We start from the raw sequence: 24,839 nt of genomic DNA on the forward strand, positions 1-24,839 counted from the left end.
TGTTCCAGTGGCTAAAACACTGTGCTCCCAAAGCAGGGGGCCCAGGGGGCCCAGGTTCAATCCCTGGTCAAGCAACTAGATCCCACATGCTGCAACCAAGAGTATGCACGCTGAAACAAAAGATCCCACATGCTGAAACGCCTCAACTAATACCTGTGTGGCCAAATTAATAATTTATTTTTTAATAAAATGGCATAACCGTCACTGCATTCTCTAAGGTCAGGAACCTTGTAGAAGACGAGTATGGGCATGAGGAATGAATGTCAACTTCTTTTGTGAGGTAAAATAGAAGAAACCAAGCAGAAAAGTTAGCAAATTCATTTCCAGGATGTAGAAAATGCGCTGTGGGACTTTACTGGCAGTCCAGTGCTTAAAACTCGGTCCTTTCACTGCAGGGGCCATGGGTTCTATTACAGGTTGAGGAACTAAGATCCTGCATGCCACTTGGCACAGCTAGGGGGGAAAAAAAGAAAAAAAAAAAAAAAGGAAGTGAGTTGCCATAAGCCTGTGGAGAAAGAAAACTGTTTCATAATCACACTCTGGTCTAAAGGTCCAAAGGTGCCCTTGGGGCTGATCTTGAGAGGACCTCAGGGTTTAAACTGTCCAAGAAAAGGACGTTTCTTTTGAGGAAAAACTCCCTTTTCCTGCTTATTACAGAATTCATTACAGAATTTTTTGAAAATATAAAAATGCACAGAAAAGGGAAGAAGCTCTGGTAATCACACTCGGTAGAGATCATCACTTGTAACTATCAAACAAACCTGTGATTTTGTTGTAACTGCAATTTTGTATCCATTTTCCCACGTGATTAAATATACAACGGGGGGAGCGGGTTTCAGTATACAAACCTGCTGCTATTCATTTAACTCAGCTTATTGTTGAATATTTAGGATATTGCCTTTGTTGTTGTTGTTATGTGTTTTAGGTTTGGGGACTGTTGTAAGTGCTACAACTAATATTTTTGTTAAACAAGTCTTTGCTGCTGCTAAGTCGCTTCAGTCGTGTCCGACTCTGTGCGACCCCATAGACGGCAGCCCACTAGGCTTCTCTGTCCCTGGGATTCTCCAGGCAAGAATAGTGGAGTGGGTTGCCATTTCCTTCTCCAATGCGTGAAAGTGAAAAGTGAAAGTGAAGTCGCTCAGTCGTGTCCGACTCCTAGCGACCGCATGGACTGCAGCGCACCAGGCTCCTCCGTCCATGGGATTTTCCAGGCAAGAGTACTGGAGTGGGTTGCCATTGCCTTCTCCAAACAAGTCTTTACGTATATCCTAGATTATGTCCTTGGATTTCCTGGAAGTAGAATTGCTAGACCAAAGGATATTTGATACATATTAGCCGATTTGTCTTCTAAAACTGATTCCACTCATTTGTACTCCCATGGGCTATTTTATAGGACTTCACTCGGGTTGCCTGTGCCATTAACTGTCAAAAGCCTACCTAGAACCCGGAGGCAGGCCTCTAGGCTTGCTTCTCGTTTTCCTGCCCACTCCGCACACCCGGCGCGAGCCCCGCCCCTTCGTACATGGTGGCCCGCCCCTTCCTACTCACTCACCGATTCTGTCCAATCAAAAGCAGCTTTCCCCAGTCTGGCTGCGTGGTTGGTAAGCTGAAGTTTCCGTCGCGCTTAGGGGCGGGCGGAGCGGACTGACAGACATGGCGACGGACCAGTGTGAGCGGCGAGCGAGGTGTGCGTGGCGTGCGTGGCGCGCTGGCCTGGAAGCGCTGGATCTGAGAGGTGTGCGGGCGGGTTGAGCAGTGCGAGGTTTTGGCGGCCATGGCTCCCAACGTGCCTGCGGCCGAACCGGTCCCGGAGTCTCCTAAAGGCGTCCGGGCCGTGCTCTTAGGGCCGCCCGGAGCCGGCAAGGGTACCCAGGTGAGCTGCTGAGCCGGGCTTGTCGGTGGAGCCCGTGGAACTTCAAGGTCAGGGCGGCCAAGGTCCGGTTCGCCCCAGACTCAGGCCGCGCGGGCTGAGGCCTGGACGGGGGGTTCCCTGGCTGGCGTTTGGGGTTCTGGCAGGTGTTTTGGGGAGGGTCCAAGTTGGAGGTCGAGGGAGTCTGAGTTAGAGTTCTTGAGTGCCCCAGGCCTGAGGTGCTGTGTTAGGGGATCAAAGGACTGAGTAGATAGCTTTAGGGTTTAGAAGCTGAGAAGACTTGAAGGGTAAGTGTGAGCCCTGGACTGAGGCATGTAGATCGGAACCCGAGTTGGAGACAGGGACCCTAGATTCAGTGCGATTTGACAGTGGATTACGTTCTAGGGTTACGTTCCCGGCACTCGCGGTAGGAACACGTTTCTGGTATTGACTAATGTCTGAAGGCGGAGGAGCATCTCCCGGACGTGGGGGAAAGCGCGAGCTGTAGTATGCTGCTGATAAAGAGAACTGCTCAGAGAAGTGATATGACCTGTCTGAGCCAAGTTAGGTGGATGGGAGAGGGTACCTCAATGTACAGGTAAGAAAACAGGCCTGGAGAGGTCAGATGACTTTCCCAAGTTAGTAAAATTGACCTCAAGGAGCCTGGAACCTCAAGGCTCTGTGTGATTGGAGTGAGGTCACCTTCTGCTGATTGTGAGGCCTCTCTTGGCACCTGGGACATAATGGGCCCATAGATCAGGGATGAGATTTATGATCTCAGGGTTTGGAAGCCCATGCTGCTGCTGCTGCTGCTGCTGCTGCTGCTGCTGCTAAGTCGCTTCAGTCGTGTCCGACTCTGTGCAACCCCACAGACTGCAGCCCACCAGGCTCCGCCGTCCCTGGAATCCTCCAGGCAAGAACACTGGAGTGGGTTGCCATTTCCTTCTCCAATGCACGAAAGTGAAAAGGGAAAGTGAAGTCGCTCAGTCGTGTCCGACCCTTAGCGACCCCATGGACTGCAGCCTCCCAGGCTCCTCCGTCCATGGGAGTTTCCAGGCGAGAGTACTGGAGTGGGGTGCCACTGCCTTCTCCTGGAAGCCCATAGATTGGGTTATTCTCCTCCTGGAATTGCCCCCGCCCCTCCCAGACCTCAGGATTTTGCTGGTTGTTAGGGTCTAAAGAGAGAATTCCTGAAAATCTGAGCTCCTAAGGAAATGGGATTCTGGATGCTGCTCTGTGCCCCCTCTTCTATTCCTAGTCCTTGCAAAGATTACAAAGTCTGGGCAGACAATTTGTCTTACTCTTTCTTGGAACTCTTGTGACACCCAGCACATTACTTGGCACTTGATGAGGTTACTAGATGTGGATGATGCCGAGAAGGGGAGTCTGGGAGGATTCAGTTCATTCCTGTGACTTTGCTTTTTGGCTCTGGCTACTAGGTCAAGAAGGGCTTCCAAAATGGCTCAATGGTAGAGAATCTGCCTGCCAGTGATCCCTGGGTGGGGATGATCCTGTGGAGAAGGGAATGGCAACCCACTCCAGTATTCTTGCCTGAAAATCCCCATGGACAGAGGACCTGGTGGGCTGCAGTCCATGGAACTGCAAAGAGTTGAACATAACTGAGCACGCATGCACTCAGTCAAGAAAGACCACTTTCCCTTTTCTCTCTGCAGCCAGAGCCGATTTGCCCTTGAGGCTCACAGTTAGCCTAATCCCCTTGTCCTTTCATACTGAAGCTTCCTCTTTCCTGTTGCTGCCACCCTCAGTTATTAGGTAACCTGTGGCTAGGTATGTTTAATCCCAAACTCTATGGGCTTCTGCTGTGAGTGACCAAGATAAACAAGGTAACTCAAATGCATTGATTATTTTTTTCTTGGTTCATATTGAAGTTAATAATTTCAGTGGTTGTGAAATGGGCAGCCAGTCTCAGTGCTGAGGCAAGGGCCTGACAGTTTAACAGACTTGTAACTTCTAGGCCTCACTGCTGTCAGCTGAAAAATGGGGATAATGCTTATGCGGTCAGCATTTCTTGAGCACCAGACATTGGAGATAGAACAGTAAACAAGACGGAAAAGGTCCTTGTCCCTCTAGACCAAAAGTTAACAAGGATACTGGAAAATTATGTGTGTGTAAAGCACACCTAGATGACAACCTGGCACATAGTAGGTGTTCACTAATTGTTGACTCACTCATCTTAATTGATAATACATTCCCTCAACCCCCAACTCAGTTGTATCTCAGTGTAAAGGGTGATGTATTCAGGAAGTTTTGAGGGAAATTCTACTTGTGAGCTGACTTATAAGGGTGTATATATGATGAGAGTTGGTCAGAGAAGGCCTTATGGAAGTCAGGGAGATGGGATTTTAGCTGGGACTTGAAAGGGTAAAATTTACACAAGTTGCTTAACCTCTGTACACCTTTCTTAAGGTATTGGGAGCCATGGGGATACTGGCAGTTGTAATTTTAAGGAATTAAAACTGTTCATAAATCAGAGGTTGCAGCATGGCAGCCTGCAGCAGCTTGTAGCCTGCAGACACACCCCAGCTTTTAGTTATGAAGAGTTTGAATACACAAAAGAGGACAGGATGGTGTAATGAGCCCCCAGGTACATGTCCAGGCCCAGCTACCATCAGCTGGTGGCCATTCCTTCCCCATCTGGTCTCCCTTCACAAATGATTTTAAAGAAGCTCCCAGATACTGTAACATTTCATTTGTAAATATTTCAGTGTGTATGTAAAAGACATTCTTTTTTGTAGAAAAACATAATATTCCATAAAAAATAAATAGTAGGAGTAAATGTTTATGTTTCTATTCATTTGCATTTCAAGTGTCATTTTTTTATTAGTATTTTTTTTTAAGTGTTTATGTACTTATTTGACTGCACTGGATCTTAGTGGCCACACGCAGCATCTTCGATCTTTAGTTGCAGCATGTGGGATCTCATTCCCTGGCTGAGGGTTGAACACTGTGCCCCCTGCATAGGGAGCTTGGAGTCAGCTGCTGGACCACTGGGGAAGTCCCTCAAGTCTCTTTCAATTTACAGGTTGTCCTGTACCTTGGGTTAGTGCCTAGTACCTACTCAGTAATTTTTTTCTTCCCACTGGTGCTTCCTTTTACACCTGTATAAACTCAGTGTCTTAGGTATTTAATGTTGGCATGACTGAAATAATTGTTTCCTTTTAAAAGTTAGTGTTAACTGAAATAGTTAAACATTTTTAAGCTGCCTGCTTTTGCATCAGCATGCTGCTGCTAAGTCACTTCAGTCGTGTCCGACTCTGTGAGACCCCACAGACGGCAGCCCACCAGGCTCTGCCGTCCCTGGAATCCTCCAGGCAAGAACACTGGAGTGGGTTGCCATTTCCTTCTCAAATGCATGAAAGTGAAAAGGGAAAGTGAAGTCGCTCAGTTGTGTCCGACCCTTAGCGACCCCATGGACTGCAGCCTCCCAGGCTCCTCCGTCCATGGGAGTTTCCAGGCAAGAGTACTGGAGTGGGTTGCCATTGCTTTCTCCATAATAATGTCTAAAATATCTGGACCTCGTGGGTTTGTTATTTTGTTTAAATAACCTTATTTCCCTGTCTCCCTTTTGGGGTTGGATGTTCTTAGGGTGCGCCCAAAACCACGGTGTGTTTCCTGTTTTCCTCTGCTAACCCCTCTCATAGTTTCTTCCATGTGTCCAGCTGACACCGGCTCTTCACGGCCAGCACGTGTAGGCTGTCGGCTGCCGTCTTGCAGATCAGGCTTGGTCAGTTATGTCTGTGCGCTAACACAGTGCAGAAGCAAACTCAGTGAGACCCACGTTCCTATTCCCCCTTTTACAGATAGAGAAACTAAAGCCCAAATAGCTTGTTCTCTAGGTTACAGGGCAAGTAATTGGCTGCTCTTGCGTCTGAATGACTCTGGAGCTCCTGCTCTTTCTGCTGCCCTGGGTTAGGTTTGTCTCCTACCCTGTGCATGTTTTCTAAGGTAAGTTCCTTGCCAGAGCTGCAGGGTAGCCCTCAAGAGGGTATAGTATCACAAAATAGTCACCCTTTCCTGGGTTCTGTGACAGACTCCCCGTATTCCCCCCCATCTCCACCATCCCCCCAGCCAGAGATTTAATCCTTTTAATCCAGATTTAATGTCATCTGATTTAATCTTTCAGCCCTTGGAGGAAGGTCCTGTTGTTATCTTTGCCTTTTTACTGATAAACTGAGGCCCAGTCTGTATCTTGCCCTAGGACATAGGTAAAGTAGCGAAGATAGGATTTGAACATGTGACTGATTTCTTGAAGAGCATTAGCATCCTGCTGCTTGCAGTCTTAAGTGTAGGAGCAGAAACGAACATACATGCAGGCAGCACTTACTAGTGCAGAGTACCGCAGGGGAAGTACTGATGAGTGACTGACGACTGCTCGCATAGTTCAGGGTTAGAATGAGGACTGTGATTTGTTGAGGGCTTCCCTGGTAGCTCAGTTGGTAAAGAATCTGCCTGTAATGCAGGAGACCCCAGTTCAATTCCTGGTTTCGGGAAGATCTGCTGGAGAAGGGATAGGTGACCCACTCCAGCATTCTTGGGCTTCCCTTGTGGCTCAGCTGGTAAAGAATCTGCTTGTAATGTGAGAGACCTGGGTTCAATCCCTGGGTTGGGAAGATACCCTAGAGAAGGGAAAGGCTGCCCACTCCAGTATTCTGGCCTGGACAGTTCCATGGACTGTATAGTCCATGGGGTTGCAAAGAGTCGGACATGACTGAGCCACTTTCACTTATGATTTGTTGAGAATCTTCTATTCTTTCTCCTAACCTCCCAGTGAAGAATGTTCCATTCTTTCTCCTACCTACCCACTGATACACCCAATTTATAGATGAAGAAATAGTCTCAAAGAATCACTAACCTGAGGTTACATGGTCAGTTAAAAGGCACAGCTGAAATTCAAACGCAGGTTTCTGTGCTCTTAAATGACTTTAAGTATAATACACACAGAGAAAGGTGCAGACATCTTAAGAGGGTGGCTTGATGAATTTTCACATGTGAACACACTTGTGTAGCTTGTACCCATATCAGGAAACAGAACATTGCCAGCACTGTGAAGGTTTCTTGCACTCCCTTCCACACACACACACATACACACCTTCCCCAAGGACAGCCACTAAGGATTTGAGGGTGGTGGTGGCATGTTTTGTTAGGTAAGTTCCTTGCTAGAGCTGCAGGGTAAAGAAGCCTATTTAGTGTCATGGATAAGAGCTAGGGCTTGACAGACTTGAGACCAGTTACCAGATCTGCTGTTACTAACTTTGCAATTTGGGTCAACTTAGCCTCTGAATTTCATTTGTAAAACGCAGAGAAAACTAGTTACTACCTCCTATATTTGTTATGTATTAATGTGGTTTAGTTGCTAAGTCATGTCTAAGTCTTTGCAACCCCATGGACAGTAGCCCGCCAGGCTCCTCTGTCCATGCGATTTCCCAGGCAAGAATACTGGAGTGGGTTGCCATTTCCTTCTCCAGTTACGTATTACACATACTGTAAAACAGTGCATGGGAAAATTGCTTGGCATCTTGCAAACACCGAGTTAGCTGATGATTCCTTCTCAGAGGAAGAAAGGACAGTCGGGGAGGTTTTTGGTGGGGGAGAGATGCTCAGAAGTTGACTCTAGAAGGGAGAGGGTAGAACTTGGACCAGTGAGGGGAAGGGAGAGGGTATTCCTGCATAGAGAGGAACTTGAGCTGAGGTCCTTGGAGAGGCTTATGTATTTGGAAATCAAACATGAGCAGCTGTCAGCGGTGGTGCAAGGCATCCAGGTAGGGGGCTTGTGGGGGCAAATTTGAGTAGCTTGGGAGGTAAAGGAAGTTGGTTGGGGAGGGCATGGAGCACGCTACTAAGCTATTAGAACTTCTACCTCATTGCCCTGGGGGAACGTTGAGGCTTCTGAATGTGTGTGTGTTTTGCAGGGTGGGTAGCGCGTCCAACAGTATTTTAGATGGTTGCAACTGTATGTGCAGAGGCACTGGCGGGGAAAGTGGGAAAGTGGGAAAGATTTTGAGGTGAGAAAACAAGTGTGTGTGCTTAGTCATTTGGGCCGACTCTTTGCAACACCGTGGAGTGTAGCCCAGCCGACTCCTCTGTCCATGGAATTTTCCAGGCAGGAGTACTGGAGGGGTTGCCATTTCCCCCTCCATGGGATCTTCCCAACGCAGGGATCAAACCCGTGTCTCTTACGTCTCCTGCATTAGCAGGTGGATTCTTTACCACTGAGCCACCTGAGAAGCCCCCAAGAAGACAAGTGATCTTGATTAAATCAAATCTTGACTATCTTGACTATCAGTTTCCCTTTATTTCCCTAGTTGTCGGGCACTGTGCTGAATTCTTTTGTGGATATATAATCTTACCAAGTCCCCATAACAGGTCTGAAAGTCGCTCCATCATACACTTTAAAGAGGGGCCAGGCTTTGTATTTTTAGCACGTGCCCTAGATGATTGTGGTAACACTGAAGTTGGAGAGCGGGGACGGGGAGCCTGGTGGGCTGCCCTCTGTGGGGTCGTACAGAGCCGGACACGACTGAAGCGACTTAGCAGCAGCAGCAGCAGCAGCCCCACCATGCTGCCTCCCATCCTAACAGTTTGAGCCTTTCTGACCTACACCTTCCCCAACCACAGGTTTCTCACACAGGTGGGGTGCCTATTTCTTGGGCTCAAAAGTGGCCCTTGGCTAGTGAGATGTGGCTCAGGGCCTCAGCCGCAGCAGAATATGGCCCAGGGGTCAGCAGCATAGCCAGTCCTGTGGCATGTTTAAAATCAGATGCTCAGGCCCCACCCTACTAAATTAGAATCTGTATTTTTGCAGCACCCTTAGGTGGTTTGGAGTAGAAAAAACGTTGCTTTAAAGTATAAGCGTGAAGTCAGGGGAATATAATACAGCCATTTCATTAGGGTTCTTCTATAGTTTGCAATTAAAGAATGGTGTAAGAAATGAAGACCATGAAGGAGGCCTTCTAATTACTGAATGCCTACAGTGTCTGGGGCTTCTCAGGTGGCGCACTGGTGAAGAATCCGCCTGGGGGTCGCATAGAGTCAGACACAACTGAGTGAGTGCACACACACGCACAGAGTGTGTCTGATGTTTTGGGTACTTTATTTCATTTTATCCTCACAACAGCCCTGTGAAGTAGACATTGTCCCCCATTTAACTGGTGAGGAAACGGATTCTGAGACGTTAAGTAACTAGCCAAAGGTCATCCAGCTTTTGGGGGCCGCCAGGTTCATATGCAGATCTGTCTGACTCCTCGGTTCATGCTCTTTGCAGCCCACCACAATGATTCCTGTGCAGCCAGCAAAAAATGAAGGAGTTAGTCTTCCTCCATGCCACCCCTTCCCTCTGAGAGTGTTGTTCCACAGAGCTGCAGAGTCCAGTCACCTGGAACAGCACAAAAGTGTCCTGTGGTTTGGGGTGATAAAAATAGGATGGTTAGGTTCTGCGCTGACAGCGCTTCGCTGGTGTTTTGGTTAGTCTCTCCCTTGGAAGAGGCGTGACCTCCAAATTTTCCACCCAAGTTAATTTCAACAACCAAGAAGAAAGATCGCCAGAAAAGCACAGCCTTCTGGTTTTGTGGCCGCTGTGCCAGCCCAAAGGACCAGAGATTTTCCATTGCCAGAGGGGCCTGACCTTCATTGCTTTTCTAAAGAGCTGTTTTTAACACCTCACCTGGATTCTGTTTTGCTCGGAAGTCAGTTCTTTGCTTGAGCTGAATCAGTCCGTGACTCACAAATCAGCACTTGTTGCACTGAACCCTGTCTATTTGGCTTGTATCATGTGCATCTGAGAAAACTCCCAACCAACGAGTTTGAACAAGGTCCCCACCCTACTTATTTTCTATAACAGTTGAACCAGAAAGGTAAGTGTTAGGCTTTTGAACTGATTCTATTCCTTTTGAATTCTACATTCTTTTTTGCCTCTGTGAAACCAACGTGGAACTGTCCAGGGTCTCTTCCTCTTTTGGTATTCATTCAGTTGTGTAGTCTACTGAACTGTGAGCTCATACAGGACAGAGTCTGTGTCTCCTATTCATCTGTCTCGCTGGCTCCCAGCGAGGTTCTAGGAAGAGGCATATGGTGAACATGGAATTAAGGCAAGGGTCACAGTAACAGTTGATGCTTCCTGAACACTTACAGTGATTCTTCATAATCTCTCATCAATCCAGTGATACAGGAGATGATAGTACCATCTCCATTTTACCTAGAGGAAATTTAAAATTTACAAAAGTGATACAGTTTTTCTCAAGCCACATATCCAGGCTTGGTGGACCTGGTGTCTGAAACCCAGGCAGTTTGACTCTGCAGCCCATGCTGTTAACCAAAAGGCTGTCCTGCCTACTAGAACTACCAAGAGCTTACTTTGCCAGGTGCTGTGCTGTTCTAAGTCGCTTCAGTCGTGTCTGACTCCACAATCCTATGGAACGTAGTCTGCCAGGGTCCTCTGCCCATGGGATTCTCCAGGCAAAAATACTGGAGTGGGTTGCCGTTTCCTCTTCCAGGGGATCTTCCCGACCCAGGGATCAAACTCACATCTCTTATGTCTCCTGCATTGGCAGGCGGGTTCTTTACCACAGCACCACTTGGGAAGCCCCACTGCTTGTCAGGTGGTCTTCATACACAGCTCATCTGATGCTCACTGCTACCTTTTGAGATGGAGCCTTTGTACTTTCATTTTAAACAGATTAGAAAACTGTGCCTCTTGAGAGGTTAAGTGATTTGGGGCAGGTAATGCAGCTACCTAGTGACAGGGAAGGGGAAGACTGAGTCTGCCTAGGGGAGACTTCTGCATCTGGCTCCAGCCGCCTCCCACACTAGTGACCACAGTACTTGACATCCACACATCCATTCCTTTGGCAAATATTCATTCAACATATTACATGCCAGGCATTGTGCCAAGTGCTTTATATACGTGAACTCATTTAAACTTCAGAGCAACTGTCTGTTTCTATCCCCATTCATAATGGGGAGGCTGAGGCCTAAGTGTCACCAGTGTGTCTAGTGAGAGCAGTGATAATAGCTGATATTTACGACAATTTCCTGTGCTAGGTGCACTGTTGCAAGTGCCTTCCATGTATTATCTCATGTAATTCTTACTGCAACCCTATAATCATAGGTTAGAATATAATATAAGGTAGTTTTATCCCTGTTACAGGTAAGGAAATTGGCATTTGTGCACACACCCAGAAAGTGGCAGAGTCAGGTTCACACCCAGGCAGTCACACTCCAAGGCCTGCACTGTTAACCGTATCCTGTGTTTTGTCCTGCCCTCCACAGGCACCCAAATTGGCTAAAAACTTCTGTGTCTGCCATTTGGCTACCGGAGACATGCTGAGGGCCATGGTGGCTTCCGGCTCAGAGCTGGGAAAGAAGCTGAAGGCGACTATGGATGCCGGGAAGCTGGTAGGTTTGGTGGGACCAATGAATGTTGATCTTCCTCAGTCCAGGTCTGCCCTGCCAGGGTGACCACCAGCCACATGCAGCTATTGAAATTCATTTTAATTTAAAATTAACTTTCTCAGCTTCACTTGCCACATTTCAGGTTTTTGCTATCCAGCACAGATATAGGACTTTTTAATATTTATAATTGTATTTCTTTATTTTTGGGTGTGCTGCATCGTCATCGCTGCACAGGCTTTCCTCTAGTTGCGGCGAGTGGGAGCTACTCGTTGCGGTGTGCAGGCCTCTCGTTGCGGTGGCTTGTCTTGTTGTTGAGCGTGAGCTCCACAGTACTTGCGGCATGTGGGCTCAGTAGCTGTGGCTCCTGGGCTCTAGAGCACAGGCTCAGTAGCTGTGGCACGTGGGCTTAGTTGACCTACAGCATGTGGGATCCTCCCGGATCAGGGATTGAACCTGTCTTCTACATTGTCAGGCAGATTCGTTCAGGCAGATCATTGAGCCACCAGGGAAGCCCCGAGATAGAACATTTTAATCATTGTAGAAAGTTCTGTTGGACAGCCCTGTGCTGTGGGGTGTTTTAACATACTGGAAGATTATATGAACTTTTACATTAGCAAGTCTACTTGGTTCATTCTGAATTTATGGCACTGATTTTATTCATAGTATTCTTGAAGTTCCTTTGTGCTGGCGTATTTTGTAATATAACCCTAGTTTTTAGAGCCAGTAACAAAATTGACATCCCTAGACCAGAACTCAAGGGTCCTTCAAGAGAGGACTCAAGAAGGCACAGGGTGCTTTTACTTACTTTTGTGACTCTCTTCTGTGTCTCTTAACAGAGGGGTTGCTTGGCAGTTAACAAAAGTATCCTTCTTATTTGGAGAATATAATAGCATTTTCTCTTGTTTTTAGTCCAGTTGATCTGATAGGAGAAGTACAATTTGTTATCCACTAGATCGTTTTTGGTTAGTGTGTGTGCTAAGTTGCTTCAGCAGTATCTGACTCTGTGCGACCATATGGACTGTAGCCTGCCAGACTCCTCTGTTCATGGAGTTCTCCAGGCAAGAATACTGGAGTCAATTGCCATCCCCTCCTCCAGGGAATCTTCCCAGCCCCGGGATCGAACCCCCATCTCTTATGTCTCCTGCATTGGCAGGCAGATTCTTTACCACCAGCAGCACCCAGGTGCCAGAGCTTAATTGTAACTGAGTTTTTCTGGGACTTGGTCTTGGGAAGAATCGTTTTGTGCTTGGGCCTCTGGTCTTCATATCTTAGTGTGTTGGTTAGGGCAGGTGCTGGGCTGAGTTACCTCCTGTCAGGCTTTGAGATTCTGGAGCTGGGCTAGCTCTGCCGACGTGCCCACTGCCCCTTTACTTCCGGCCTGCCCTTCATGTGAGTGAGGCCGTCAGTCACTCCTGAGAGCTGGGTATTTTGGACTTTGGACCTTGATAGAAGATCCTGTACTGAGAACAAACTGGGATGTGGCAATGAGATTACTTATCTCCAGCCTTCACTTAGTCATAGAGCTTATACTTTGTCCCCAAGTTCATAGCTGGTCCCAGGAGATAAGAGCGTTAGCGACCAAAATGGGCAGCCTTCACTTTAACACTGTCAGGGAGCTCTTCTTCCAGTGATAACCCAGGATAACCAGTTTTTGAAAGCCAAAGAGGGTCCTCACTAGAGTTTTCAGAGAGGCTCAGAGGGTGTTGGGCTGGCTCCTTGGTTCTGACCCAGTCTTGTCAGGTCAGTAAACTTCTCTGTTGCTTCCTGTCCAAGGTGGCCTGGGTCCCTTTACTGTTAGCCTAGTCAAAATTGTGAAACAGGTTAAGTTGGTGCCTTTTGACATTTTGGTCAACGCTCATTCTCTCCTGGAGCCTCCCTCAGGTGGTCTCTCAGCCGTGTACCCTCACTTTCTGTGTCTGGAGGACAGCTAATTGCCAAGAAGCTGTTATTTGATGGTTAGGACTCTGACTAATAGCCAGAGAGGCCTTCGGGACCTAAGACTTGGAGGTCTCCAGGTGGGGTGACAGGCCCTGGAATCCTCTTTCCTCTCCCGGATTACTGGGACACAGGAGAGTCTCAAGGGAAGAGAATGTGTGTGTGGCAAACACAGAAATAATCATGAAACAGAATCTTCCAAAGGGAGCCACTCCATAGTTGCTCTGATTTTTGCTTCTTTGGGGTCAAGAACCTGTTTAGTAATCAGGCTATACAGACACAGACTTGTAACCCTGGAGTTGGGCTATTGCCACCTAGTTAATGGATATAACCCCAACACCTGTTTTGTTCTTGACTTCCAGGTGAGTGATGAAATGGTCTTGGAGCTCATTGAAAAGAATTTGGAGACCCCTCCATGCAAAAATGGTTTTCTTCTGGATGGCTTCCCTCGGACCGTGAGGCAGGCAGAAATGGTGAGTGACTTGGTTTTGTAACACCAAGCCAGGAAAGCAAATCCTGGTCCTTTATCTCTTTATTCCTTTGAGGGAAATGGGTCTTATCAAGCTCTGGTAGCCTAGGTGGGCCACATGCTCTTTTTACAGCTTGATGACCTCATGGAGAAGAGGAAAGAGAAGCTTGATTCTGTGATTGAATTCAGCATCCCAGACTCTCTGCTCATCCGGAGAATCACAGGAAGGTATTTGTCCCCTGAAGGTCCCTTCTTTTCATGCTTCATCAGAGCTTTGGCAGACCACAGGAACTGCTCTGGCCTAATCCCAGCCATGAAGCTTAGTGCCGTTTCCAGGTGGATTGATCTTATTTGGTGACATGGGATGGGGATGTGGAAAGAAGAGCAAGGGATCCAAAGTCCAGCAGCAGCTCAGTCCTGTCACCTTTTAACTCTGACCCTAGGCAAGTTTCTTAACCTCTCTAAGGCTGTATCCTTATGTTGCATGGGGGTAATAGTACCTGCTTCAAGGAACGTTGTGCATGATAGGTAGCATGCTGTGCATAGTTCAGAACCTTGCTGACATGAGTGCTTAAGAAATACTAAATTCCTTACATGTGTATCTCCATTTCAGTGCTTTTTAAGTTTGATTTCAGTTGGAGTTGCCATACCTTGCTGTAGGGTTTTTATTTGTTATAAAAATAGTAGGACCATCTTCACAGAGTTTAGAAAATTGAAGAAATTTTGTTCACGGTACAGCCAGCTTAGCAAAAACACTAATTTATTTGTGTGTTTTGTTTTAAAGTGCTGACTTCTCTATGGGGGTTAACATTGAACACAGAAACGCTTCAGCTTCTGAGGAGTGGCTCTTAAAGAGTGCTGTTGCTCCAGGCTACAGTTTACACTTAACCCTTTCACCGACACTCTACATCTGCTTTGTGCTGCCTTCCAGAGATATGCGGGAAGCTTCCAGCTACTAATAGACCCTCCCATTCTTATCTTTATTGTAGACCATATCTTATTTTTATCCCTTAGTCATTTTATTTATTTTTTTAAAAATTCATCTGTCTATTACTGTACCAATAGTACACTTTATTTTTAAACCTGGGTTGTTTTTTTTTTTTTTTAATGTGGACCATTTTTAAAGTCTTTTATTGAATTTGTTACAATATTGTTTCTGTTTTATATTTTGGTTTTTGGCCACAAGGCATGTGGAATCTTAGCTCCCCTGCCAGGGATGGAAACCAAGCCCCCTCTTTGGAAGGCAAAGTCTTAACCCCTGGACCGCCAGGGAAGTCCCCCTTTACTCATTTTAATGGAATCTCAGGAAGGTGGTCAGCTTTCCATCTTGAACCAGCCTCCTGTGACCATTATTCTTCATTGCTGCATGTTGTTTCACAGTAGATGAACCATCATTTACTTCATTTTTCCCTAGTTGTTGTATATTTGTGTTTCTACCAGTTGTCTACTGGCAAACTGATGCTCTGACTATTGTAGTACATGTAAGTTAGTAATTAAGGGGGACATGATTTTTTTTATTATAAATGTACTACTTTGATTTCCTAATGAGGTTGAGCATCCCCCGTGTGTCTGCAGTTCGTGTCTTTAAGGAGAGAGGCAGCAGAATAAGTGTTAAAGGTGTTCTGGAAGGTGGTGTTAGATACAGGGGAATGCACCTTGTATTAATTTCCTTTTCAAATGTCCAGGTTTCATATTTCCAGCTATTGCATAGGCTCCTTCAGTGCAGATTTTTTATTTCTTTGCACTGGCACAGAGTAGGCAAAGTTGATACAGTCCAAGAAGCAGTAGGGTTGTTAGGAAGGGACATCACCAGGGCTGGGGTCCCAGACATTGCAAAGTAAATGTTAACAGAACTAGATGACACAAGGGACCTTTGATCTGATTGGCCCAGCTTCCTAAGTGCCTGCTTTGTGCACAGCACACCTCTGGGAGCAAGGGACCAAGAGAGGATATACCAGTGCCCATCTCTGACCTCAGAGTGTCCACAAACCCTACATGAAACCTGGGCTGTTTAGTACAATAGGGGTCCAGTAAGAGAGCCTGTGGGCAGAGAGGGAAGGTTGGCTAGGAGAGAGGCATAAAGTGAGACTTGACCTTCCTGGGTAGAGAGGATTTTATTGAGGCTTTCCCAGAAGGAAGTAGAGGCAAGAATGTCCAGAGCTGGAGAAATGGCCTGGGAGGCTGGATGGTAGAATGAGAGAGGTTGGGAAGCTGCAAGGTCTGCCAAGGAGCAGAGAGGGTAGACCTGCCTGAGTCAGGAGTCATGGGATGTTCTTAAGCCACTAGGTGCTGTGGCCGATACAGCATTGTAAGAATATTGGCTTGGTCCTGGGATACAGGCTCAATTGAGGGAAAGAAGAAACAGACAAGGACCCCACCAAGGAGCCTCGTGTGATCCACCTGTGGAGTGACGAGGCTGAAGTTGGCTGGTGGGGAACCGAGAGATTCTGAAAACAAACTACACAATTGTAGAGGGTGAAAGAGGGAAGGCTCAGTCTCTCGGTTTGGAAGTGAGTGCTCTCCTCACAGAGGAGGAAACAGAACAGGTCAGACTGTGTGAAAGTGCTTTTCCAAGTCCATTTGTACGTATGTCAGTGGCAGAACAGGCACCAAAAGCCTGCTTTCTGCCTCATCGTCCACTGTGCTGATGGTTGCCAGAAAGAGAGTCAGGAACTAACCAGTTTAATATGGATCTTATCTGACACGATTAGATTGAATTGGCTCAGGCCTCATTTCTAATAATTTTATGGGTGATTATTTTATTCCTTGCCATAAGTATGGCTGGTGGGTTTTGTTTTAACCTGTTCAGTGTTGGCTCTCTGGTTTCATTGGTTTCTTACGTCTTGTGCCATTGCCATTCTGTGGATGAGAACACAGGTGTCTGGAGTATCACAGCCAAGGCAGCAGTGGCTGTAGCATCCGAGCCTGGTCCCCCCACATCTTCACCTCCAGGCCAGGCTCAGTGGGTCTAAGAGCTGTTTTGGTACTTTGGTCCTTGAGACCAGTCCCCTTTTAAGAACTTGGAGATTGATTTCTTTTCCCTTCTAGGAAATGAGTCTTGCATTCTTCTTAAAATGATATTTGGGGGTGGAGAAGGAGCAGTGTGTTTATATGTAACTGGAGGGCTGAGGGAATCTGCGAGTGAGCAAGAGCTGATATAGAGACATGGAGAGGAGAGAGTTGTATTTGTTGCAGCCTGGCTGCTATCTGCCCTGTGCTATGCAGAAAGTGATGAAACATGGTCCAGGGACTTCCCTGGTGGTCCAGTGGTTAAGACTTCATGCTTGGGGGCATGGGTTCAGATCCCGGTTGAGGAACTAAGATCCCACATCCTGCGAGGTTCAGCCAGAAAAAAGAAAAAAAAACATGGTCCCCATCTCATGCCCCCAGCCCTTCCCAAAGAGAAAGCTGTAGTCGAGCCCTAGCTCCTGCTCTTCCTCTCTCTGGGTCTCCCAGTGGGCGTCATTTCCAGTGAATGCACCAGAGGAACCCCTCCAGCAACTCAAAGAAAGGCTCAACCTTGGGCTGTGTGATTGCAGTCACTTGTCCCCTGACCACCTTATTCTATAAATGGACCCCTTGGCCCCCCAAGATTATGCTGTCATGGAAACACAGTGCCACATTTTGCAAATGTATGTGGCTTCAGAAGTCTGACTCAGACTTTCCCAACTGATGTGCTGAAATACTGACCCCCTCTGCCACCAGAGCAAGCACGCTGAGTACTTTCTGTGCCTGCCAAGAGGTAGAAAATGTTGGGAAGCTCTGGTCTAACAGACTTCATGAGGAGAGCAGCCATCGGTTAAATAAGCAGATCTTGGTTGGCATAGAATTGGGAGACCACAGGAACTTGAGAGGGCCCCAGCCGCGGAGCAGCATTTGGCCTGCCTCCTTCCCTTCTTAGGTTTCAGGGCTCCTGTGGTGTGGCCACTGCCAGTCAGGGGCGTGGGCTTATTGCTTAAGGGGACATGGCAGAGATGCAGCTGCCAGCTACATATCCCATGCCAGATAAAAGCTTCTTCTTGAGCTCTTTGTTCTGTGACTTAATGTGTCAGTTTTCTTGACACCTTGAGCATTGCCCTCTAATGGCTGGGCTGTCTGTGTCTCTGTGGTCAGAGGTGTGCGGCATTGTCTGGTGGCATCTGCGTCCATAGCACGTGTTTTTTCCTATAGCGCCTTTCTTGTTTTTTACCCAAAGTAGGTTAGAAAATAAGGGGAGTCTCTCTGTCCTCTGTCCCCCATGGCACGTTGTCCCAGTCTCTGTTAAAGGATTACCACATCTACTGTAGTTACTTATTTCCACATTTGTCTCCCTCTCTACATTAAGCACTCTTTGTGACCAGGGATCTTAACTCACTTCTCTGTAGCCCCTGGATTCAGCTCAAGACCTGAACTGGACTAGGCAGTTAGTTAGTCAGCACTTGTTGAATGAACAGGTGAATACATGGGTGGCTGTGCGAGACCTATGGGACGCACAGCCCACAGGCTGTCATGCCAGCCTCCAGCCAGCCAGACACTTATTTTAATGTTGGGTCAAAAGGGAAAAGATACTCGCTCTGGTATATGCCCAGTTACTTTCCTAAGCAAGGGATGCCTATAACTGGTTTCTCTGCTGGATTAAAGTCGTTACATCCAGCTTCTCTGTGCCTGTGGTCTTGGAGACCCCTGGAGTTCCAGCGGCCTGATTGACATTCATTTGCTGTCTTGCAGACTGATTCACCCCCAGAGTGGCCGCTCCTACCACGAGGAGTTCAACCCCCCAAAGGAACCCATGAAAGATGATGTATGTAAATTCGGACGGGAAACATCCTTTTCTTTCCTTCTTCTTTCTTTCTTCACTTTTTCTTCTTTTTTTCTTCCTTTCGTTCTTCTCATCTTCCCTCTATTCCTACCACCATCATTAAACTGAGAAGTATCCCCGTCACGTAAATCACATGGACTGTGGCTCGTCTTTAGAGTGTTCCTCCAGGTGACTTATCGTTTGACCTTGAGGTAGCCACCAGTGCCAGCTACTTGATGGTGCCCAGTTTGTACCTGTTTTGTCCAGAGCAGCCCCTTCCTGGCATCATGGGAACCTCAGTGGTGACCTAATCAGGAGGAGAAGGCTGCTTGGAGGCCTGAATTAAAGCCAGGGTTGGGAGGACAGGACTGAAGAGAGGTTTGTTGACCAGCTCCACTTCAGAAGAATATCCTCTCTCTCTAATGACTCTACTATGCCCTACAGATTCCAGAAGAGCTTGGCCAGGTTAACACTGCCAAGTTCCTGTGACAGTCTTCAGTTGTTTGCAGATGTAAAAGGGAGGGTCTCATACGTAGTCACTGTAATATTTGCATAAATAGTTCATTTAGTCTGTTTTAGAACATGCAGGCACAACAGAATGAATTTCCTGGACTTAACCTTTGTCAAATGAGACAAGTTCATCCGGTCATACAGGTTACAAAGCCACCTGTCCGCTTTGTCACATTTCAGAGCTGCAGTGCTATCACTCAGCATCCCCCCCTCACTTGCCACTTTTAGAACGTTGATGGCCTGGCAAAAAAACTGAAGCAGTTAAGATCGTAATTGCTACTGCAGCTCTGATTTTGATGTATTCTCCTGGTCTCAGGGGCCTCTCTTTCTTGTTTCTGACCCTCCAAGTGTTTGTCGTGGAAGCTGAACAGCCTGAGCACCAGCTATGAGATAAAGACATTGCCCATCGCCTCCCTCAGCCCTGTTCTCGCAGCTGCTATTTCAGGCTCCCCAATTTCTCCGGACCAGGTGGTCTGCTCCTAGGACCAGCTTGCTGGGAATAGTGAAGGTCTTCATAGTTCTCTATTGAAGGAGGTCTAGATTGTCTGTCTTTCCCTGTGATGGACTTTGGGATCAGACAGCATCTCAGATCTGCATCTGGCCTTGGATCAGGAGACCTTGCCGAGTCCCAGCCTTTCATTGCCCTCTTCTTGTTCTCAGATCACTGGGGAACCCTTGATCCGCCGATCAGATGATAATAAGAAGGCCTTGAAAACCCGCCTGGAGGCCTACCACACTCAAACCACCCCGCTGGTGGAATACTACAGTAAACGGGGGATCCACTCCGCCATCGACGCGTCCCAGACCCCTGACGTCGTGTTTGCAAGCATCCTAGCAGCGTTCTCCAAAGCCACATGTAAAGACTTGGTTATGTTTATTTAATGTTGGGTCCAAAAAGGAATTTCTTTCTTCTTCCTTTCCCTGTTGAACGAGTGGGTGGGAATGGCAGAGTAGGCAGAGGGAAGCTTCCTCAGGCCAGTAAGAATATCATTTGATGTATTGATTAAAAAAGCACTTGCTTCATGTACCTTTGGCGTGTGTGCAAGTCTCATCTCATCGGTGTGTGTGTGTGGTGTGTATGTGCGTGCACATGCGCACACGTGTGTCAGTATAAGTATGTGTACACTCTTATACTTCTTAAATTGTAGGCGAGACTGTTTACTTCTTTAGCCGTACTCTTTATTTTCAACTTCCCTGGTGGCTCAGACGGTAAAGCATCTGTCTACAATGCGGGAGACCCGGGTTCGATCCCTGGGTTGGGAAGATCCCCTGGAGAAGGAAATGGCAATCCACTCCAGGACTGTTGCCTGGAAAATCCCATGGACAGAGGAGCCTGGTAGGCTACAGTCCATGGGGTTGCAAAGAGTCAGACACACTGAGCGACTTCGCTTCACTTCACTTCATTTTCAACCAAAATAAACTAACTCAGGTATCCGCCAGGCAGACAAGTTCCTGGGTATTTTTCCATCTCCAGCAGCTAATTAGAAGTCCTGGGTCACATGCAGTCAGGCAGGGCTACAGTTCCTGATGGCAGACTGTTGGCCAGAAATTCCACTTGTTTTCTCACCCATAATGAAAAGTCAGTGAGTCATTGTGGAAAGGGATCATTAATTTTTTCCCCCTAAACAGGAATGAAAAGGCACTTACTTTATAGATTCCAGAAATTACTGGGAGAGGGTATCACCATAGAAAGAGCCTGGCCAAGTTGAATTATTTTTGTGATCTGCACCATGGTTCTATAAAGTAGGAATCATTCGGCACCTGTGTTGAATACTAAATTGATGCCAAAGAATTAAACCAGGTGAAAGGTCCTCTTGAATTCAGACTGTCTTCTGAACATCCAGGCTGGGCATCTGAAAGCAGCCAGTCCACTTCCCCAAAGACAGCAGGATAGATTTGTCTTTATTTTCAATGTTTGCTCTGTTTGCAAGTGTGAACAAAATGGTGATTTGAGGATCATTTGGGGATCATGTTGATTAGCATTTATTCAAGCCCAGTCTCTACAGGATATGAAGTCAGATATATCCCTTTTGAACTCAACCCTCTCCCTTCCATATCTAGTCCTTCACTCCTTATGTCTTGACGGTGGTGGCCACAGTCTCCCCAGGAAAGGACCACCCCCAAAATAAGATCACCTATGCCCGTAACCAGCTTTTCTTCCTAACCTCGGCTTCCGGCTCTTAGGCATCTCCTGAGATCCACACTGTGCCTTTTGGTCTCTGGTTTGATCTGTGGCAAACGGAGGAATTAATAGACTGCTATGAGGGACCACAAAAACAGCAAGCTCTGGAAAAACCATTAAAAAGTCAGTGACAGGTCCAGTAAATAATGCCACCTGCCCAGGGTACTCTGCTGACTCAGTGCAGTGGCCTCGGAAGTGCCCAGCCCCCACCTGACCTGAGCGCTCTGCTGTCTGTGGGACCACCACAGGGCTTGTCCTCTGTCCGCCTGGAAACTGGCTGCGGTACGTGGCCACCTGTGTCCCTCTCTGTCCGCTTCAAGTGAGCGTCTGCTGGCTCTGCTCTGCCTTGTTTCCCTGTTGGAGACTAACTCCACCCATTCTTAACGGAAACCCAGCCTGGCATGGGATGTTTCTGGGAAGCACATGATTTCTGAGAATGGACAAGGAAAGGGAGTGAAACCAAAACTGTCTGCTGTGTCTGCAGGGATCTGGGCTGCTTCTCTGGGTGAGGTGGCCTCATGAATCTTAGAGTTGACTCCCCTTTGACTGGGGACAGTTGCAGGCACTTGGCCTCAAAGTTGAGGTCCTTGAATGATTGCTGATAGCGTGTGCATGATCTGTGCTCAAATATTTGTCCGTGTGCATTCACACGTGCACACATATACATGTGATATCTGGGCTGCCAATGGGAAAGGGAAGGTCGTCGGGGGTGCATATGTCCTCTTGGGGGTGGGTAGAATTCAATTTTTGCTTTGCTTAATTCCAGAGCCTTAACCTCAGCAGGCATGAGAGCTTTCACCTGGCAGAGAAATGTCCAGTGTTTAATGCATTTGGTTACTGGGGTGTGCATGCCAACCTTCTCTGATGGTTACTTGGTTTTTAAAAACGCATTTTGTTTTCTCTTGTCTCCTCTTTATTTCAGCCTAGTAACAGAAGGCCAGGCGAGACTGCACCACTACTCATCACCCCACGGCATGATCCCTGCTCTTAGGTGCTGGGCAGAGGGAGGGGCGGTCAGGGTAAGGATGGGGGCAGAGGAGCGGTGAGGGCCCAAGAGGGGGAGAGGAGCTGTGTTGCCATGAAGCAGTTTCATTTACGTGGAGTAGAACTCTTAAAAGTATAAGCAAAGGGGAAAATTAATTTTTTAAAACACTTGATTGGAGGGTATAAATAGAAACAAGGAGATGCAGTATTATTTCTAAGGAATCGTGCTTTCATTTACTTTGAACTGGTGACGTCTGGACAGGTCTCAGTGCCCTGAGGCCTCAGCTTTATCAGAACCTCATGCCAGCCCAGGAATGCGGGAAATCTCACTGTTGTCCTGTCTGTCCCAGAGCTTGGAACAGGGCAGGAGTTGATTACTAATCCTGGTTACCCATACCATGAAATCAGAACGTCATCTCCCCACATGCAATAGACATGGAATGTGTTCCTGGGGGCGGCGTCTCAACAAATCCGGCTTACTGGAGTCATGGGGCAGGCTGGTGTCCCTCCCTTCCATACTCACCACTGATTTACCAGCCCACCTGCCCTCACGGGTGAGCCCTCGGCAGCCACCCAGCATACGCCACAGTCCTGCGCTCTTGCCTTCCTCCATCCACATCGTGTGAAAGGACTCTTTTTAATCAATGAGCCAGTGTCCTAAGCAACATTATCCAAAGACTGTCCTTTCCATCCTCAAATCCTATGACTGGGATCAGTCTACAACACTGTGATGTATTATTTTCAATGAGGTGCCTTTCTTAACTGTCCAAATGCTGCCTTGTTTGGCCCCTAAATAAAGTGTGTTAAAAGTTTGTATCCCCTGTTGTGGCATTTTTTAAGGAGCTGTGGGCCAGTAAAGTGATGCTGAATTCTGGATCTGACTTAGAAGCCCTTTCTCTGGGTCATTAGAAGTCATGAGAAGGCAGGAAGGTCCAAGAGTGTGTTCATAAGAAGAGTCTGCTCCCTCTTGGCCTTCAGCTCATCTGCAGGATTTTCTTGAGCCCAAGGACAAGGCAGCTTGGGCCAGTGGAGACAGTGCTGTGCTTTGGGTTCAGGGATGTACAACAAATCCCAGCCAATCATTTACTCTGCTCATGTTTCCTTGTGTGAAAAAGAGACTAGTGGTGGTCCAGTGGTTAAGACTCTTACCTGCCACTGCAGAGGACACTGGTTCGATCCCGGGTCTGGGAAGATCCCACATGCCGCAGGGCACCTGGACCCATGTACCACAGCTACTGAGCCTGTGCTCTGAAGCCTGCAAGGTGCAACTGTTGAGCCCACATGCAGCAACTGCTGAAGGCCACGTGCCCTAGAACCTGTGCTCCTCGACAAGAGAAGCCACCACAGTGAGAAGCTAGCACAACACAACTAGAGAGTGGCCTGTGCTCTCTGCAACTGAAGAAAGCCTACGGGCAGCAACAAAGACCCAGCGCAGCCAAAAGTTGATAAATAATTTTTAATAAGAGGCTGGTGATGCTACCTTCTCAGACTCATTTGGCAGTTAATGAAGTTTATAAGGAGAAGGTTTCTACTTGGTACCTGGCACATAACAGACTGGATAAATGCTAGCTGAATCCAAGGATACATAGAAAAATAACCTGTTTCCTACCAGGGTGGATGATCATTAAGCAAACAGTTGTCCACAGCCTAGAAAGCCAGTGCTTCTAATCCCTAAGCCAGATTTTTGGCTGCCTTTTCAGCTGCCTCTTTAATACCCTTGGTTGCTTCTTTGTAAATCCATCTCTTCCCCTGCAAGAAGGAGCTTAAATCATTTGTCCAAACTGAAGCTCTCATGCTCTTTGAATGGGCTGCCTTTGCACTGGGGTTTCTGAGAGTGACTGCTATTGCTGAAAGCAGATGGAGCTGAGCTGGAAGCACCATCCTGCTCCAGGCAGGCGTTCTTGCTCTGGAGAGAGGCAGGCCTGTTTCTGGTGTCCAAACTCCTCCCTCTTGCAACTCCTCCCTCTCCTGCTCTACCACGTCCCGCACCTCTGCAGGGTCATTCTCACGTGATTCATCCCCCAAAGGATTTAAATACCCCATGAAAATTTTCTTCTGTTCCTTGATCATCATGCAACAAACTGAGGGAAATCTTTGTCAGAGCAGCCTGGGAGGATACGTGGTATGAGTGGAAAGAATAAACTGGAAGAAGACCAGGTGAGCTCTTGCTCGCTCCTGTGGGCTTGGCCTCCTCTCTGGAAACCGAGATTGGATGAGGTAAGAGTCGCCACCGTTGCTGGAAGACTGACACATCAGGTGCTGTGCAGCAGCCCCACACCCACAACTTTGCTTGACCTCTCCCCAGCCCCTGCAAAGCCCCGTAGGTGGTCAGTGCTTCTGTCTCAGGTAAGGAGACCAGGCCTCAGCAGTGGTCACATTCCTGAGGGCACCATAAGCAGAGTCAGGACTCACACAGTCTCGGACACCTTGCTGCTGAAGTGATCCAGTGATGCCGTGCCACTGCAACAGAAAGGGCCCTTCCAGATGGATTCTTTTTCGTGGACGCCCCACACCGCCAGAGCCAGTTTGGGGTAAATCATCGACAGTCTGAGGACCCAAGGTATGTGTTTAGGATCTCATGTGCACGAAATGTCACAGACAGGACGGAGCGGGGTGAAGAGCAGGCTCGGTCCTCTGGAAGCCTAACCAGCCTTTTCTCAGGAAGAAGCTACATGAGTCAGAAATGACAGGTTTCAGCAGCAGCTCCTCCACCACCAGCCTTCCA

The 24,839-nt window shown here is 47.6% G+C and overlaps 1 protein-coding gene across 2 annotated transcripts; it reads left to right on the forward strand.

Moving 5' to 3' along the window:
- The first annotated feature begins 1,705 nt into the window (after nucleotides 1-1,705).
- Nucleotides 1,706-22,926, forward strand: AK2 (adenylate kinase 2). Of its 2 annotated transcripts, XM_006054669.3 has the most exons (7): nucleotides 1,708-1,873; nucleotides 11,135-11,260; nucleotides 13,555-13,665; nucleotides 13,795-13,889; nucleotides 18,369-18,441; nucleotides 19,609-19,804; nucleotides 22,053-22,926. In XM_006054669.3, exons 1-7 carry the CDS (start codon nucleotides 1,775-1,777, stop codon nucleotides 22,055-22,057), a joined length of 705 nt encoding a protein of 234 aa, XP_006054731.1. In that variant the 5' UTR covers nucleotides 1,708-1,774; the 3' UTR covers nucleotides 22,058-22,926. The 2 variants fall into 2 exon arrangements, with proteins under 2 accessions (XP_006054730.1, XP_006054731.1); XM_006054668.4 differs by lacking the exon at nucleotides 22,053-22,926 and having other exon boundaries at nucleotides 1,706-1,873; nucleotides 19,609-19,975.
- The last annotated feature ends 1,913 nt before the right edge of the window (nucleotides 22,927-24,839 follow it).

The sequence above is a fragment of the Bubalus bubalis genome, chromosome 2 (genome assembly GCF_019923935.1).
Source record: "Bubalus bubalis isolate 160015118507 breed Murrah chromosome 2, NDDB_SH_1, whole genome shotgun sequence".
Lineage (NCBI taxonomy): Eukaryota > Metazoa > Chordata > Mammalia > Artiodactyla > Bovidae > Bubalus > Bubalus bubalis.

Bases quoted from the DNA above. Each gene is read 5' to 3' on its own strand.
- AK2 (XM_006054668.4), top strand. From the start codon at position 1,775: ATGGCTCCCAACGTGCCTGCGGCCGAACCGGTCCCGGAGTCTCCTAAA. The intron at 11,261-13,554 runs GTAGGTTTGGTG...CTTGACTTCCAG, and splicing joins CTATGGATGCCGGGAAGCTG to GTGAGTGATGAAATGGTCTT. The intron at 13,666-13,794 runs GTGAGTGACTTG...CTCTTTTTACAG, and splicing joins CCGTGAGGCAGGCAGAAATG to CTTGATGACCTCATGGAGAA.